Here is an 18,517-nt window from a genome sequence, read left to right as displayed (position 1 = left end):
TCATCATGTCACCATCTGGTGTTTTTCTTCAAATCACAGCAAGAAAAGTCTTCTTGAATTTGATGTAAATTACAGATTACATTGAATTAAACATGACAGTGAGTAAATTGCCATATAACACAGGCAATTACCATATAACACAGTAACACAGTTAACTGCAGGCTATTAAAGACCCAATTTAGTTTTTGGAGGATTTTATTGTAATAAACTTGTAGATAAGTTTATAACCTGTAAGATAAACTATTGTAAGATGTATTTTAGAAGCTTATCTACTCAAAAACAACTGTTCTGTTTAACTTTTCACAGCTAATTATGCATGACAAAATATCTTGTGTTTGTCAGTGGGAAAACAAGAACATTTTCCCAGATGAATGCCTCCTGCAGGAGTGCTTGTTTAGAGACAGAGATTTAGGTTCCTTCCCTGGAGGAAGATGGGAATAAAAGTTTATTGGATGAAGCGAAACCTGAAAAATGTTATCCTAAATCAGCTCTTACAAAATGATGTGGTCTCAGTGAGATGCTCTTTTGCTGCTGAGAGACTTCCAGTAAAATTTGCCAACTCATAAATAATTCATAAACAGGCCCAATGCCTTGCACCCTCTTGTTAAAACAACTCTTCTCACAGTTGCTTTTTTGTAATAATATATATACAATCCTGTGTCAGTGGGTGGATAAAAGCATTTTGGCAGTAAATCAGTTGCTTAATAACTAACCATGCATATTTTATATAAATACAATGCTCTTCACTCCTGTCACAAGTAAGGAGTATAGTATGGTAACCACAATGCCTTGTGGTATTATCTCTTTATCACAACACATCTGCCTTAGTTCTGACAGTACTTCACAGATAATTACTTTCTCAATTATCAGTGTAACTATTTAGAATTTTAAAAGTAATACTTAATCTATTGCTACACCTGTTGATAAATATTGAATGAAACATTTTCTAGGCCTATACTTCCCAAAAAGAGTTTTGTTTCAAATTTGGACATTAATATTATGTAAATTCCATCATTTGCAAACCCCTTCTGAAAATACACAATAGTTTTTCCTTCTGTGGATTTATGGAAGAAACATTTGAACATGTAGCCTACTGATTTCATATTTCCAGCAATGAAAGATAAATAATGTGATTATTATTTTAGCCATATTTTATATGTATGAGATGAGATGATTCACAGATTTGAGAAATTAGGGTTTGAGAAATTAGTTGGAAACGGTATGAAAACATAAAAACGAGCATAAAGAACTCCTAAAAACCTCAAAACTGCCCAGATTATTTATATTCATGTAACATTTACCATTACACAGGATCCGATTTGATGTAGTCTGCATCAGATGCATACACCTAAATGTTAATGATACATAAGCTTAAATACCGTAGGCCTACGTTGTTTTGACATTGTTGTTTGTTATTCGGCTCTTTATGTTGCCAGACTAGTGCAATTTTTAAAAATAACAGTGTACTTGTGCTGCTTCTTTAGTTTTGCATTCTGTTAGTTCTGCTGGAAACTTGCGTCCGGACGGACGGAATAATAGGTAACACCGGAAGTTACGCCGTTGGCGCGAATAACAACAATATAACTGCTGTTGCAATTTTGCCAAGCTATTGTAATTAACGTATTATTATATATTGTTTTAATTGTTTACCGAAAGGGTATAACATTCCGGTTATGATAGTATTAGTGTTTACGGTCTTCGAAAATGTTTTTGTCTGTGCTTGTTGTTTGAAAGCTAACCGGTGCCGAAGCACTCTCTTCTGACAAGCTAACAGATGAACTCAACGTTAGCGTATTTGTTCGTTTCCAAGGCATATTGCCCGTGACTATGTGTAGTGACTGGAGCTCTTATTGACAGTCGTAAAAATACATATTGCTTCTGTATTTACTGACGCTTTGAGACCACAAAGGAGGAGGTAAGTAGCCTAACACATCTAACGTCAACACTTGGACACTAACTGTACCAGCACATAGCCAGTAGTTTGGCATTTGCTTGCTAAAAATCAATGACAAAATGTCTAGACGACTAGATACAATCAAAGACGTACAATATGCTGTGTTAGCGGTAATTCATGTCCACTTGGAGCTTATTGCCAAGGCTAACTAGCGTCCTGTTTCCCACTCACCCTAATACAGGTTCATCATGTCTAAAGGAGACAAGGAAGCCTTCATTGTGAAGTTTGTAGAAACTAAAGGACAAAAGACAGAGTCTGCTCTCAAGGCTTATGAGGTGAGCTCCACTAGCTGACTTCAAACCCAAGTATGTTAATGTTTACATTGTCTTTTCTCTTTGTTGATGATGTTTATATTTGTTTCATGTTCATACAGGCCATTTTGGAGCTGCAGTCTGAGAAGTACTTGAGGACCATTGATGAGGATGCTGTTTTACAGCTGGACCATAAAGACAAGTCCCTGTTTGTCTTCAGCAGCTTCACCACTCCAGCCTTCCTCCACTGCAAGAAGGTCAGTACTCCCATACATCGGATCCAGAATGTTGCAGAAAGTGGCGAATTGCTATCATGGAGGTTAATCATTACTTTCTGTCTCTCTCTCATTTTTCACACTGCATAGCTTGGCTGTAGAGTGGTGAGTCCGCTGGTGGTGTTGTACTGCCTGCAGCAGCAGCGCTGTGTCCCCAAAGCAGAGCAGCCTGTCTATAACATGGCCATGGCTGATGTCACCATCTCCTGCACCAGCCTGGACAAAGCAACACGGGTTAGTCCACTGCCTCTGATTCTACTTCTGATTAAAATGGATTCATGCCATTTTAATCAAGCAAAGTATAGTTGTGTGTGTGGTAGGGCTGGGCGATATATCAATATTATATCGATATCGTGATATGAGACTAGATATCGTCTGAGATTTTGGATATCGTAATATCGTGATATGGCATAAGTGTTGTCTTTTCCTGGTTTTAAAGGCTGCATTACAATAAAGTGATGTAATTTTCTGAACTTACCAGACTGTTCTAAAACAGGGAAGGAAACCCTGTCTTTGCATTTTATTTTGATCACAGTCTTGTTTTAATGAAAGTGCTTGTGACATCTCACATGTGGCTTTGACTTACAACTGAACATTTAGCCTACTTCGTAGAAAATACCGAGATATATATCGCCATTCAGCCTAAAAATACCGAGATATGATTTTTGGTCCATATCGCCCAGCCCTAGTGTGTGGTAGCTTGTGAGGATCATTTTCTGGACCTCTCTAGGAAAAATATTAAGGTTGGAGTTGAATTAGTTATATTAATGTTAGGCATAAGGGATTGGGAATAAAATAAATCAGCAGAATGTCTTCACAAGCATAAATCATGTGTATGTTTCTGCAGGCAGAGGTGATGGACTTGGTACAACTAATGGGCGGAAAGGTCTATCTTGACCTGAATGTGTCTGTCACACACTTGATAGCAGGGGAGGTGGGCAGCAAGAAATACCTGGTAGCTGCAAGCCTTGGAAAACCCATCCTGCTGCCTACATGGGTCAAAGCCTGCTGGGAGAAATCTCAGGACAGGTATTTACACTCAACACATTTCTGTTTTGATATCTGCATTTTACTGTTTGTAAACCTGGCTGCATCACAGCAGGTTTGTTTGTTTGGGTCTGCCATTTGATGTACATTTCATTATCATTATAATCTAGTTTAATTCTAGAAATAGACATACAGATTTTTGTGATTTTTTTTCTTAGACAAATTTACTCTATTCTTAAACACTATGAATTCATTTTTGAAAAAAGAATCATTACCTGAGGTTCATCATTTAATATCACTAAAATATAGAGAATCCAGTATGTAAAAGTATTAACATTTTTTCAATGCAAAACTTGAGTTACCCACTATTCTTTAAATTGTTACCTTTAAATTGTACCATGATTTTGTTTGAGAAAATGAGTGACAGCACAAAATTAACAGTGTAGTTGGTACTTTTTTCAAATGGCAGGTATCTCATTTTGGAATGGAGCTCTTCAAATGTAGATACTAACCCGTCTCCCATCTGGGAAACTGTCTCTTTCTCTCAGTCTTTTCAGGTACACAGACTTGCCCATGGAGGATCACATGTGCCCTGTGCTGCGTGGCTGTACTGTTTGTGTAACAGGCCTCTCCAGCACCGAGCGCAAAGAAGTGCAGCGGCTCTGCCAGCAGCACGGAGCCAACTACACTGGTCAGCTCAAAATGAATGAGTGTACACACCTCATCGTCAGTGAGCCAACAGGTAAGTCACCAACAGTTCCAGACCATTGGCCTTCATTCTTAAGAAATCATTTCTGTAAGGCTCATGTATAATCGTATGTTGGAATTTTAGTTTTATATTTTTCTACAATTCTGCATTATGGAAATATTTAATTTTCATTTAGAGCACTCGCTGAAGTTGAAAATAGTCTAGATGTTGACATAAAATGCAAAACGTCCAAAAAGCAATTCTGTTTCCCAAAGTACTGATCCCAAAGTAGATCAGTAATCCTAACTAATCATCGTGATCACAATATCTAGCAAAATAATCAGAATAATCATAGCCAGAGTTGTTTTTTAATGATTAAGCCTTTATTAGACAGTTCAAGTTGAGAGAGACAGGAAAGATTGGGAGAGAAAGAGGGATGTCATGTGTTTACAGAGTACACGTCTTCACGCCCACTGAGCCACCAGGACACCCCCATATTATGAGTATTTGTGTTTGTTTGCAGGTCAGAAGTACGAGTGTGCGCGGAAGTGGAATGTGTATTGCGTGTCTCTGCACTGGCTGTTTGACAGCATAGAGAAGGGCTTCTGTCAGGACGAGAGCCGGTACACTGTGAAGCGTGACGCACCAAAGGCCAGCCGACCGCACACCTCCACCCCTACTGGCACCAGCAAGAAGGAGGGTGAGCTACAGATCTATTGTACATTTTTTTTATTGTTTATATTAATGTTGCCCTTTCGTCTTAGTAGTGTGATTGGGGTTGAGCACAAGAGTTTTCTCTTGAGTGTTTCAGAGTTGGAGATTTAGCCCTATATATTGTAATAATGAAGAATATTTTTTGTGTTTTTGGACTCCAGAGGGTCCATCTCTGTTGGGCTTGAGCCACATCTCTGTCAATGCCAGTATGACGATAAATGACACAGCGCTCACCAACGGCACCCTCAGCCGTTTGGAAGCTCCAGACCCCATAGATAGCCTGGACCTCACCGTCTGCCCTGCCGATGATATACTGGATGGCTGTAAGGTAAATAGATGGCCTCCATTTTCTTTGGAAAGTCAGTAGCAGTATTTAGCAGGGTTTACTTAATATTCCTTATCATATAGAATGGAGAGTTTGCTTTTTTTTTTAAGACTGATGTTTTGTTTCCTATTTTGTGATCTGATCACTTCCTGATTTGAAACTGTGAAACAAAGACAAATTTGAGGCTTTATTTCACACTTGTTGTTTTCTGTGCAGCTGTATTTGTGCGGCCTGCCAGGGAAGAAACTGGAGAAGCTGCGGCGCCTGGTGAACGCTGCAGGCGGCCTGCGCTTCAACCAGCCCAGTGAAGACCTCACACATGTGGTCATGGGCGAGCCAGACCAGGACCTCAAGAACTTCCTGTCCAAAGCCAACCACAGGTCTGAACTACTGAGATGTTAGATCCAACACCATTTGTATATGCTACCTCCTCACTTATACCTTCATGATCTGGTCTGTTTTAAGCTTATTAGTTTAGGCTACATCCAATTAAGTTTGGTTAAAGTTCAAGACTTTGTTATCCCTAATGGGAAATTTGATTTGCAGCAAGGCATGCAACACAATACAGTACAAAATAAAGATAATATACAGAAACAACACAACTCATTAAAATGAACAGCGGAAAGAGAAGAAAATGTAATACACAAGGAAATGAGGACATGAGGAGGAGAGTGTGTCTGTGCAGTTTAACAAGTTTGCAGCACATGAGATAATTGAGATCTTTCTGATGTGACATGTAGGTGCTAAAAGCCTTATGTCTCTGCATGTAATTTCCCAGGCCCCATGTAGTGACGGTGCAGTGGCTGCTGGACAGCTTCTCCAGAGGCAGCCTGCTCGCAGAGGCGGGCTACCTCCACCCTGACTGTCTGCCCCCGGCCGCGGCTGCTGTAGCCATGCCTGCTCCTCACACCCCGACTTCCCGGCCCAGCCTCACCTCAGCCGCTCCCCCTGTCGCCAGCCCCAGCACTCCCAGGCACAAGAGAGCAGAGGAGGATCTGCTGTCTCAGTACTTGGATGATGACCGTACAGTAGGTAAGAATCTCCAGTGTTGTTGAGGGAATTACTGAAGAAATCAAGTATTGTCATGCATATTTTTAAGCATACATATCCCTGTGATCACACTTAATGTGTCAAATGTGTTGCTTTCCAATGGAAGTTCATTAATTTCAAATGAGAGAATCTGTTGCCACTGCTTCATTCCTATACTGGAGCATTCTGTTGCCATGGAAGTGTTACACGTATTGGATTTATTCTACATATGCATTGGTTATACATGTATAAACTTGTATAACCAACCCATTTTACCCTCTTTTTGCTAGCTCTCTGTGATGTATTCATGATGAAGAAGTTTCATCAATTAGTCAGAGTTTGATTCAATAACCATGCCTGCTCTTTGCATAGAACTCATAGTTTGCACAACATAAATGCATTACAGATTAAGTGTGATTGCGTTTTAAGTAATTATACACCATTTAGAAATCATACAAGATTTTTGAAGCCTGTGTAGAAGATTTGAAGATGTCCTGTAGTTCACCATTATTTGACAAGACCCTTTTTTAGATTATAGTTTTATATATTGCAACAGATGAAATCTCATTCCCCTTTTATCCTCTTTTGTCCTCTAGTTGAAATGCTCCAACCAGCAGAGGGCAGCAGCAGGAGGTCCAGCAGTACAGTTGCAGAGCTGCAGCCTGAGCCCTGGGCCCCAGACCAGACCAATGGACCAGAGCCAGACTCCACCTTGCAGGAGGCCAGCGAGGCAGGCCTGTTTGCTGGGAAACGTTTCCTCTTGGTGGGCTTAGGTACCGAGGCTGAGGCCCAGCTCTCTATGCTGGTGATGGAGAATGCAGGCAAGGTGTTGGTGGGCCGCACACGAGCTGTGGCAGACTATGCCGTGGTCCCGCTCTTAGGCTGTGAGGTGGAGGCCACAGTGGATGAGGTGGTCACTGATACCTGGCTGGTAAGATAACAGACATGTATGTTTTATTCTTTTGATCTGTATAGGGAGGACAGGATTGTACAAGGGGGCATATACAGCATTTTTAGTTTTTGTTAATTATCTTTTATTAAAGCATTTTGTTGTGTTGTCTCAAGTGTGTTGTTGCTGTGACAATTTAATTCCCATCGGTTTTGTGGTGTGTTTCATACCCACTGGACATGTTTTTCTCATGTATATGTTCTCTTTCAGGCCATGTGTGTGGAAAAGGAGTGTGTTCTGCAACTTTCCTCCAACCCTTTGTTCACCCCTGTTCCTGTGATGGAGGGCCGCTCTCCTCTCAAAGACTGTGTTCTCTCCGTCAGTCAGTTCACTGGAGCGGAGAGGGAGTCCCTAGTGGAGCTGGCCAAGCACCTCGGAGCAAAGTACACCTACCTTGCAGTCTGATCACACACACATTTACATTTTTCTCACCTTGGGGGGGCAGTTTTACAGCTGTGTATGGGGGTGGGGTGTCACCACAGATACTGTAAATTAATGTGAAGGAAACACTTGGCTGGGGAAGTCATTCTAACACAAATTAACTCGCTCTACCGCACACTTCTACCCTCTGTTGCCTGACCATTGTGAGTGACCTCTTTCTATCTACATCTTTCCTCCCCTCCCTCCTGCAGTGTCCAGGATTACTTTGTGCGCATGGCCAACCAGAAGAAAGGCATGCTGGCCAGTACTCACCTGGTGCTGCAGAGCCCAGAAGGCACCAAGTACCAGGCAGCAAAGAAATGGGGGCTGCCAGCTGTCACCATGCGCTGGATACTAGAGTCTGCTAGGACAGGCCAGAGGGCAGAGGAGGAGCGTTTTCTAGTTGACCTTCCACCATCACCAGGTGAGAGAGACGTCCTGGTTGAAGCCTCTGGTAGATGCGTATTTGTAAAAGCATGTGACTGGTTTGATTTACATGGTATAGATGTAGAACATAATGGATGACATTAGTAAATAGACAATGAGTTTGTATTTTTAAGTTTTTATAATTTGTATTTTTAAGTTTTTATAATTTGTATTTTTGTACTATTTTGTCTTTTTGGTTTGTATCATTTGTAGGTGCAAATAAAGTAAACTTTATTCATATAATAAAATATGAATACATTTAATTGAAAATGGAAATATGGTTAATTTCCTAGGCAATTCAGAGAGCCATTACGAGTCAGCTGATTGAATTACAAATATATAATTTGGCAAAAGCTTTGTTAAAAGTTATAAGACCAAACGTTTTGCCAGAAAATAAACTGCATAGGGTTCTATACAGTATATGGCTAATGGCCAGCTAGGTGTGACTCTGCAGTGCATTGCAGTTGCAGAACAAATGCAAATCTCTTGCTTGCTTGGTGTGTGTAGTTATAGGCCCAATTTTGTCAGGTATGTCATGGCTTCCTGCACTGTGAGAATGACTTTATTTCCCTGTTCCACAGAGAGGGACGATGAGAGTTTTGTCGGTGGTTCCCAGAAACCAACCATGCCTCCTCCAGCGCGTTCCTCCCCAGAGATCCCCTTGCTTGGTCCCCAGAGTGGCAAGGCAGTCACCCCTCTCGATGTAGGTCGCTTCCAGAGCAAAGTGTTCCGCTCTGTGTTGGACCAGATGAAGCCCAAAGACGATCCCAGTACCCCCCGACAAGGCCAGGAGGGCAGCAGGAGGAACGCCCCTCAGAAGGAGCCCCTGCTGCAGCTGGACACTCCCTCTCGCTTCCTCAGCAGAGACCAGCTTTTCAGACCCTCCTTCAACGTCAAGGTTGGACTCACTGAGCTCTGGGTTTGAACAAACAAATAGCAGGGGTTGATCCACAAACTAGTGCTGGTTTTTCACCTCTTTCAACTCTAGATTTAGATTCTGTTATGTGTTCTACACTAGTAGCAATAAATTGTGACATTTCAGAGGTGTCTGATGAGAGTTACTGTTTGACATGAATTTACTGTAAATAGATTGTCTGTCCTTTTGTTTAGGATGCACTAGGAGCGTTGGAGACTCCAGGGGGAAGGTCCAAGCCAGGAGAGAAGGTGGAGACCCCGCTGACTGATGTCATCAACAGGAACCTGAAAGTGGCTCTGGCCAACAGCACCCGCAGCCACACCTCAGACATGCAGGCACTCAGCGCTAGCCCCCAGTTCAGCAGGACGACTGAGCAGGAGGTGAACACACACACACAAACATACAAAGGGGCAGCAGGGTGGCCTAGTGGTTAGAGAAGCTGTCCCATATCCAAAAGGTTAGTTTCAATCCGTGCAGCAGCCAAGTGTGTCTGATGGAAGTGTCTTTGAGCAAGACACTGAACTTGCTCACGCACTGATAGTTGTTCACGATAAGAGCATCAGCTAGATGCCTTAAATATTCATATAAAATTGCAAAACTGCCCCCAAACAGCAAGTTCACAGAGCAAAGACTCACTCGGAACATATGCACCATAAAGCATGTCACATCTCATACTCTCCAGGCTGCTTGCATACCCTACATTGGTGGTTTATTCTCAGAATCTGAATCTCTTTATTTGCCATGTGCAATGTACAGGAGCCTGTCTTGGTGACATTATAGGGTGGAGGAACCCGTATAATTATATAAATATATACTGGCACACAGGGTACAAGACAAGAGGACTCCATATTTAGTGCAAGGAAAAAGTGGACATATGATAGGGTCGACTATATATATCACTTGACATGTATACAAACAAAATGATTCCCAATTTTGTGTGTATAGGTCCCAGAAAAGGAACCCAGTCCTCTGAGTGGTGTTGTGATCTGTGTGGGAAAGAAGCTGAGCAAGATGCAGAGTGAACTGAACGCCATTGCCGCCTCACTCGGAGCAGACTTCAGGTATTCAACACATTTTTGCAGTCAAAGTCAAATAAAGTTGGCTGTAAATGACTATGGATGCAAGTTAATAAAAGATGATATGAAGCTTAGCTGTCATTAGTTTAATAAGTATATCTCTCTCAACTTTGTTCAGGTGGACTTGTGACGACACAGTGACCCACTACATCTACCAGGGCCGTGTGGGAGACAACACACGCGAGTACAGAGGAGTGAAGGAGAGAGGGCTGCATGTGGTGTCCCAATACTGGCTACAAGCTGTAGGTTTCCCAGTATCAAATATAAACTGAACCCAAGCTCTAGCTATACTGTTACTCTGTAGAGCTCTGCACAGGGAGACGTGGAACATTTTAGGGTTGGATACTGCTCACAGTAGTAGTAGTATGATGAGTAGTTTGATGGAAGATCAGATTTGATATTGTGCATTTTTCTGTTCCCACTACTGACACTGCCTCAGAAACACTTACACAATTAAAGTGCTGGGCTTGATGCACGTTATCCTGCCTGTATGATATGTATCTAAGGGAATCTAAATCTGAGTGATTATTTCATTTTCAGTGATGCACATAGAGATGTTGTAGTAAATGCAATGAATGAAAACCCATTGCTCTCTAGCAATGCTGCTTTTGTTCAACTTTAAATCAGAGCGCATTATCAACAAAGAAGCCTGTCTCTTGAAATTGGGTAGAATATTTTGTTGATATTGCTTACACTGCTTGTAAAGCAGTTTTGTTTTCAAGAAGATTTTGATCTACAACCTACGCTTTTGATTTAATCTGGGACTGGGACCTCACTTTCATGGTAGTAGGTACTGTGTTGTGCATCTTATTAGCATTCAGTATTCACATAGCACGCATCACCTGGGGGACAAAATGAGCGTCCTATAAACAATGGCAGAATAGTTAATCACACACAGCTTTGATGTGCTAATTTTAGACACAGATGGGAGTTTCAATTATGAGTTCCCCCTTTATAGTTGTTTAATTCCCTTAATTCTTGTGACAGCTCTAATGCACATTGATGTATGGGTATGTAGTGTGCGCACTAACAACCTATCGGTGCCGTCTTGTGCAGTGTGCTGAGGAGCAGAGGCATGTCTCCGAGTCTCTGTATCCTTTCACCTACAACCCAAAGATGAGCCTAACCCTCAGCCAGGTGCCAGACAGCTCCCAGAAGTCACCACCTTTCTCACGCACCCAACTCAAAGAGGCTCAGGACAACAAGGTGGGTCTGAACAAGTAATTCACCTCTGTGTATACTGTGTGCACAAGGGACAAGATCAGGTCCTTTGAGGCAGCAGATTGGCAAGACACTGAAACCTTGAAACCTCTGACCTTTCTAATAATGTACCACATTAATTATTACATTACTTGGCAGAAAACGAAGAGGTCATAGGCTACATCCACTGAAAACGACATGTTGACCGGTTCAGCATGTGCTGAGAGCTTAATCTGTTTTTAGTTGTCCAACTTTTACCGAAACGACATCAACAGTGTTTCAGTAGTGGATTAGCAACAGCAGGAGCCACAACCAATGCTTTCAACGTGCATCCGTTTACTACTGTTAGCTAATAAATAAGTGCCTGGTGGACATAGGGACATCCCTTTTAATTTTCTGTCTTTCCTTCAGTCTGAGCACAATGCCATGGAAGAAGCCACAACCTCCCATCATGTAAGTGATGGAGAGGTAGATCATGAAGAACTACAGGACACTACAGAAAGGAGAGGTGGGTCTCATTTACCTCAGTTACCTTATTTAATAGGAATGATAGCTTGTGATACAAATACAGTGATTAATTTTTTATCTTTTGTTTTAGATTTGTCAGAAACTTTGGAAATGAGAGAGAACCTGCAAAGACAACTACAGGAGATCATGTCTGCCACCAAGCTGACCACAGGGAGGCGTGCCTCAGCCAGACTCACCAGACTGGGCTCAGGAGCGGCCGACTCGGGCCCCAACACACCTGATTTGTCACGGGTTGGACGCAGTGGGAGCAGACGCACTCTAGAAGCTCTGAGGTAGGGACGGCATGCAATGAGAAGACAGTTAGTTCATGGTCAAACTATAACAACCCCAAACACAGAGTATCTCAAAGGAAACTGGCAGCTCTCCCACTGTTATGTTATGACTGTCAAAGTAAGTAATAGGAAACCTGCACAGTAGGAGTTTTTTTATGCCAGATGTAAGGCTATTTTATTCCAAAGTTCACACAATGCAAGCGCAATATAGCAAATGTTTGAGTCAGGCAACCATCATCAGTGCATGTTAGGACTGTACACCTTCACACAATTTAACTCTGGGGTGGCGGTAGTTTAGAGGTTAGAGAAGCCGACATGCGACCGAAATGTCGCTGCTTCAAATCCAGGGAAGAGCTGGGAAAATCTTTACATTATGTCACTTAGCAGACACTGTTGTCCAGAGCGACTTACAATAAGTACATAAGTACATTTTGTCAACAAAATATTGGTTGGGAAAGTGAATAGGAAGCTGTGTGTATGTGTGGCAGGGCATTGCTGAAAAAACAAAGGGTGCTCAACTTTCCATGGTTAAAATAAAGGTTAAAATTTGAAATATTTAAATAAGACTGGCACTAATTAGAGAGAATTTGTTTTATAGGCTTCCTATACTCCCAGTTCAAATTGAATCTACCAGGCCATTCTCTCCTAACTCCAGGGTGTCCAGAGAAGCAGCCATGGACCTCAACACAGAGCCATCCCAGAGCGAACAGATCGTTTGGGATGACCCTACAGCCAGGGAAGAGCGGGCCAAGCTGGCTGACAATTTACAGTGGCCTGGCAGTCCATCACAACACTCAGAGCCCTTCCTAATACCTCCTCCTCCCACCACACTGTCAGAAAGCGGCGCTCAGCTCAGGGACTCCATGACCGACTCTGAGCTGGTGGAGATGGGTAAGAGATCAAGAATCCGCAGTGAACTGTCAGTCTTGTCAGAGTTACTTTAGAGGGTTAGGAAAGTCAAGACAAAAGTCTGATCTTTTTGTTAAAAACCTAATACATTTGACTTTGATGTCAACATTTCCCTCTAAACCTTCCATCTACTTCCAACCCCCAGCTGCTTGTGATGTCATCGACCAGCATATGGGCCAGAGGGTCATGACCCCTCCAGCAGAGGAGCCAGAGAATGACATCCTCACTCCTAAAGCCCCCAGCATAGCTTTCCCCCTCGCCAACCCTCCGGTACCTCCAGAGCCACAGGTGAACATGCACATTCACTTGAATAACAAGGAGTTGCTGCACTCTCATAGCCTTGATGTAAATAATCTTTGTCAGGGGCACTGCTGAAGACGCCATTTTGTCACAACATTGTTTTTTAAATTTCCATTGAATGTCTGATTATTTGAGGACATAAGTGTGCATTCATCTTCGTTTATCAATTTCTGTTCTTTTCTGGCTAGTACCTCAACAGTCCAAGAGTGTGTTCTCTCTACTTCTCTTAACATGCTATATTTGCAATACACACCCTATAACCTCTCTTTCACTGCTTCAGTTCTTGTTTCAAAGAAGCTAGTGATGCTTAAAGGTTGTTTCTTTCCCTCAGGAGGAGAGTGAGGAAGAAAAGGAGCCACCGAGATTCCAGCTGTCCTCCCTCAGCCCTCAGGAACGCATTGATTACAGTCACCTCATAGAGGAGCTTGGTGAGTCTCCCCCCTAATTAGTGCTGCAACAGTACAGGGTTTCATCACAATGCAGTAAAAAGGCAATATATCTAAAACTAGAAGTAAGAGGGTCTAATCCCTAATGATTGAAGAAGAGTCTGCCCCTGGGGTCTGGGAAGGTTTCCTCTTGCAAAATGTTTCCTCTGCTGTTGCATGTTCAGTGTCAGCAATGATTCAGGTATTGCACTACACACTGCGAGCTGAATACCTGTGATATAATTTACCTACAAAAGATATACTTAACTGTGGCAGGAATATGTTACTCCAAGAATAGCACAAAAATGGCACAAATGTCAAGAATAGCACAAAATTGTCCTGGCCTTGTTTCCATCATGGTCCTTGTTGTTCCTTCAGCCTAATAAGTAAGGCGATGAGAGGCGTCAAGCACAACAGCATTTAAGTGAAATCATTATTTAAACTCATACAGTATATTCTACCAAATACATAATTTACAAACAATACAAACATCTAGGAGGTAGATGGGTTACATAAGCCGGCCCCTTACAAGCAGATGCTTTCCAGCAATTTCTCTTTAATTATACCCTGAAAGATAAAAGGATTATGTCTTACCCAGAGCAACTTATTGCTTTAAGACACTTTGAGAGGACATATGGCTGCTAGGGTAAATCTAAACTATAACTCTTCAGTTAGGGAGCAGTCTTAAATCATTTTCTCATCAGGTCTTTACTCTGTAGTCTATGCAATCTTCTCTTTCCAGAACAGTTAATGGTATATTTTCGGTATAGTTTTCAATCTCTGAAAGAGTTTCTGTCTCTGTTCCTCTTTGGGGCTTCAGGGGGCGTTGTCCTGGACAAGCAGTCTTTTGACCCCAGCTGCTCCCACATCATCGTGGGGAACCCGCTGCGTAATGAGAAGTACCTGGCAGCAATGGCCGCCGGCAAGTGGATCCTGCACCGCTCCTACTTGGAGGCTTGTCGCTCTGTGGGTCACTTCATCCAGGTCAGGATCCTAGTGCCTCTAGCAGACAACTCATAAAACATAAGCACGGGATATATCAACGGGCCCTTAAAAGTCTGAAAAAGTCTGCAAATATCTCATTTAAGGCCTTAAAAGTATTAAAATATCTTAAATAGTTATTAGCATCCAAATGATGGCTGCCTACCTACCAAAGTGGCTAGGAGGGTAGACAAACTTACCAACCAAAGCAAAGTTCCCAGTTTATGGCTGTTGTCAGGTGAAAACCTCATATCTCCAAAATGTCAATTTTCCAGGAACTAAGAAAAACAGCCTTGTTTTTAGCTTGTCAACCGTGCATTTTTCAGTTTATCCAATGGGCTTGGAAAGGTTTTCATAAGCCCAGGGGTGGACTGAAACCTACAAAGGACTATGTAATCCTTCAGTTTAAGTTAAAACATAAAAAATCACCAAAATTAGAGCTATGAGGTTTTCACCCGACAATAACGATATGGTTAGTGGCTTGTGATACAAGTACTGATACAAGTGTGTGTTTGTGTGTGTTGCAGGAGGATGAGTATGAGTGGGGCAGCAGCTCCATCCTGGATGCCTTGCCTTCCATCACCTCGCAGCAGAAGAGGCTGGCGTTGGCTGCCATGCGCTGGAGAAAGGACCTGCAAGGCCGTTCAGAACAGGAGGTACATAACAGGCTCACACACACACACACACACACACACAGTACTCAACTGTTCTCAATCTCAATTACTGTCGTATTGATATTGTACAGCATTCTCTGCTTCCTTTTTATATTGATTTGTTGCGAGTATCTAACATTTCTTCTGTCTAAGCAAACCTTTGTTTCATCGTCCTCAGGGAGCCTTCAGCGGATGGACAGTCATGCTGAACATCGACCAGAACAGAGAAGCAGGATTCAGGCGGTTACTGCAGTCTGGGGGAGCGAAGGTTGCTACCTTTTTATTTGTTGTTCCCTATCCAACACCATCTATCCATTTCTAAATGCAAGGAATGTTGTAGAAATCACTGTGCCAGTGCTTGTCCTAATTGTCAGTTATGCCTTGTTAGTGTATGCTGTTGTTCTCACTGGGGCTGCACAATTAGTTTAGAAAACAATTGAAATAGCAATATTGACTACAGCAGTTTTCAAATCAGTTACTGTTATCAGAGGGAAAATGGTTTAGACAGCATTTTAAGCAATGTTCTCTGCTTGTTGTACAGACTCCCTGTGCAACAAAGCAAGCTGCATCTTGGAGAATATCTTTCATAAAGTACAAACTGAGTAAATCTCAAGTATTCACATCATTTTTCACTGCCAAATAGTATTTTCTCCAGAGGTGAAAAACAAAATGATGTAGAAAAGGTCTTCCAAAAGTGTTCGCAATATGAGTGCAACAGTAGAATAAGGTTAAATTCCCTGATCACAAACATTACAAGCAACCAATAGTAAAGAGTGCAAAGGTTGGTGTCTTATTGCCCTGACAATACTTCTGTGACCATAGAACAGTCATGTAAGGGGTAAGGAAAAGAAAACGAGCTAAGCGGAAAGACAATAGGGATTTTTAGGGAAAGGGTGCCATGATGTACTACAATATTCAGCAAACATTTGACCATATGTTTATTTTTCTGTCAACATAGTGGAGCCCTAGTTCTCATCTCATCTCTAACTTACGTGTCTCCAGGTGCTGCCCAGTCCCTCTCCATCCCTGTACAAGGAGGCCACTCACCTGTTTGCAGACTTCAGTCGGCTGAAGCCTGAAGACTTCCGGGTCGACGTATCACAGGCCGCCTCCCAGGGAGTCACATGCTTGAAGCCAGAGTACATTGCCGACTACCTCATGCAGGTTAGTGGGGGTCTTCATGGGGCTTATATCATTTCTTAGTAATGTTTCTGTAACTGTAACAGGACATTGCTACAATTCTACTACGGCTGCAACTAACAATTCTTTCCATTATTGATTAATTAAATATTTAGTCTATGAAATGTCAAAAATAATAACAAATGCCAATCACAAGTTACGAGAGCAAAAAGTGATGTCTTAGTCTGACCAGCAGCCAACAAAAAAAGGTATTAATTTTATAATGATATGAAACAGAGAAAAGCAAGCAAATCTTAGCATTTGTGAAGCTGTAACCAGAAAATGTTTGGTGTTTTTACTTGATAAATGACTAAAAGGACTAAATTCTACTATAACTGCATGTTGAAAGTGAACTGAAATGGCAAAAAAAAAAAAGTCTGCCTTCAGTCTGCCTATGATGGAGTGAGATAATTTCAGTTATTTTCAATGCAGTTTCAAGAATTTCAAGTGCCAATATCTTGAAGGAAGTTAGGTCACTCCAGTAGCATGAAGAGCGCCACTTGATTCAAGGAAGTTCTTGAAACACGTTTATTTGAAGGAAGTTGAATTATGTCACCCCATTGGCAGATTTCCTTTGTTTTGTTTTGTTTTTTGTACTGAGAATGCTCTGTTTGTCTTTCCTGCAGGAGCCAACACCACCTATAGAACTGTACTACCTGACTGAGGCTGCCTCTGAGGAGAACCAAGGCACTCCCTCACGCAAACGCAAAGCAGCAGCCGACACCTCCAAGCTGAAGAAGAGCCGTCTGAAATGAAACACGCTCGTAACTCTACTCTACTAAAACATTGCCATCGTACTTCCCATGTCATAATAATTCTGTGAAAATGCTTGTAAATAGATATATATTTTATTTCGTGTATGAAAATAAAATGAATGTAATGCATTCCTTGTGGCATTCTGGTATTTTTATACAAGAGCCTTGCAGTAGCTGCTGCCTGCACTGTGAAACTGTAGCTGTGACTGGGCACTAAATGAACGTCTGCAGAGAGGAGAGTCAAAATGTTGAGTCACTTTTTGTAAATGGCTGCATTGATACACTCTGGGCTGTAGAGGGCAGCACATGTGTGTTGTATGACCCAGGCATGTGCTTGATGTGACTCCTCCCAGCATCATACAATGACAAACTGATACTGACCTTTAGAGACTACATATCGCAAAACATGGAGTATAGCAGGTTTAATTAAACAACACTCCTTAAGACTCTGGGTTTACTGCAAATCTGTTTACAGCATATTCATGTCACAGCTAACCCTAATCCTGCTGTTTTCTATCTGCCTTTCTCAAAGAAACATGATTATATTATCAGTCTGATATATGCCATCTCATATCTTCTTTCATTAGAGTGGGAACTCAGCCATACTGCTGTTTTCCTGCATTTATCTCACGTTATGCCTCCCTGCAGCCCCTCCCTCTCCGAGTGAACATGATGATGATTAATCACTATCATTATGGCATCGTTGTGTTGCATATTATGTGAGTTTTATAAATCCATCCTGCCTGCCTCTGCATTCATTATGACAATTTCTACGCTGCTGGAGACTTATTTACCAGCAGCTCTATGTCCCTACTGGATCTTTCTTTAACATGTTCATCTAGTAACCAGTAGTCATCCAGTGGCTGAAATCTATTTGATAAAATCCAGTGAAACATTTAAAACCAGAGTCAGCCGGGTGTGTTCCTTCCTGCTGGGTGATTATGAGCCACTAGTATCAGCTGTTTGTCTCCCTGTACTGTAAACACCAGATTTTGTTTACCCCGGTGTTGGTTTAGGCCTCTGGTACAGCGCGGTGCTGCATGCCAGGGTGCCAGCTGAGGTTACAGGTCGCTGTACCCACCCATATGGAGGGGTAAGTGGTTTAGCCTCATAAGAGCTGAACCAGCCGGCAGCCTCCCTGCAGACTCAGGGTTGAACTGCTGTTTGAATAGAGAGGGATTAGGGGAGAAGGATCTATCCTTGCAGAGGAATGGAGGAAAGGGTGATTTAGACCATTGGTTTAGATACTAAGTCATAACAACAAACATCTTCTCAAATAGTGGTCCATATGTGCATCTATTTGGG

The 18,517-nt window shown here is 42.1% G+C and overlaps 1 protein-coding gene across 1 annotated transcript; it reads left to right on the top strand.

The window, feature by feature from the left end:
• The first annotated feature begins 1,588 nt into the window (after positions 1–1,588).
• Positions 1,589–17,310, top strand: topbp1 (DNA topoisomerase II binding protein 1). The gene is made up of 28 exons (XM_071525838.1): positions 1,589–1,915; positions 2,136–2,229; positions 2,328–2,462; positions 2,571–2,714; positions 3,328–3,509; positions 4,016–4,209; positions 4,679–4,855; positions 5,031–5,197; positions 5,411–5,574; positions 5,973–6,226; positions 6,877–7,154; positions 7,383–7,555; positions 7,805–8,016; positions 8,600–8,916; positions 9,129–9,314; positions 9,880–9,995; positions 10,129–10,252; positions 11,067–11,216; positions 11,622–11,718; positions 11,809–12,010; positions 12,666–12,901; positions 13,065–13,207; positions 13,551–13,647; positions 14,465–14,628; positions 15,153–15,281; positions 15,457–15,546; positions 16,281–16,442; positions 17,084–17,310. Exons 2-28 carry the CDS (start codon positions 2,143–2,145, stop codon positions 17,210–17,212), a joined length of 4,509 nt encoding a protein of 1,502 aa, XP_071381939.1. The 5' UTR covers positions 1,589–1,915; positions 2,136–2,142; the 3' UTR covers positions 17,213–17,310.
• The last annotated feature ends 1,207 nt before the right edge of the window (positions 17,311–18,517 follow it).

The sequence above is a fragment of the Centroberyx affinis genome, unplaced genomic scaffold, assembly GCF_046629955.1.
Source record: "Centroberyx affinis isolate AG114_WGS23_722 - 3 ecotype Tasmania unplaced genomic scaffold, CSIRO-AGI_Caff_v1 ptg001340l_1, whole genome shotgun sequence".
Taxonomy (NCBI): Eukaryota; Metazoa; Chordata; class Actinopteri; order Beryciformes; family Berycidae; genus Centroberyx; species Centroberyx affinis.
The sequence above is the reverse complement of the archived record's forward strand: the minus strand, read 5'-3'. Positions and strand labels throughout refer to the sequence as shown.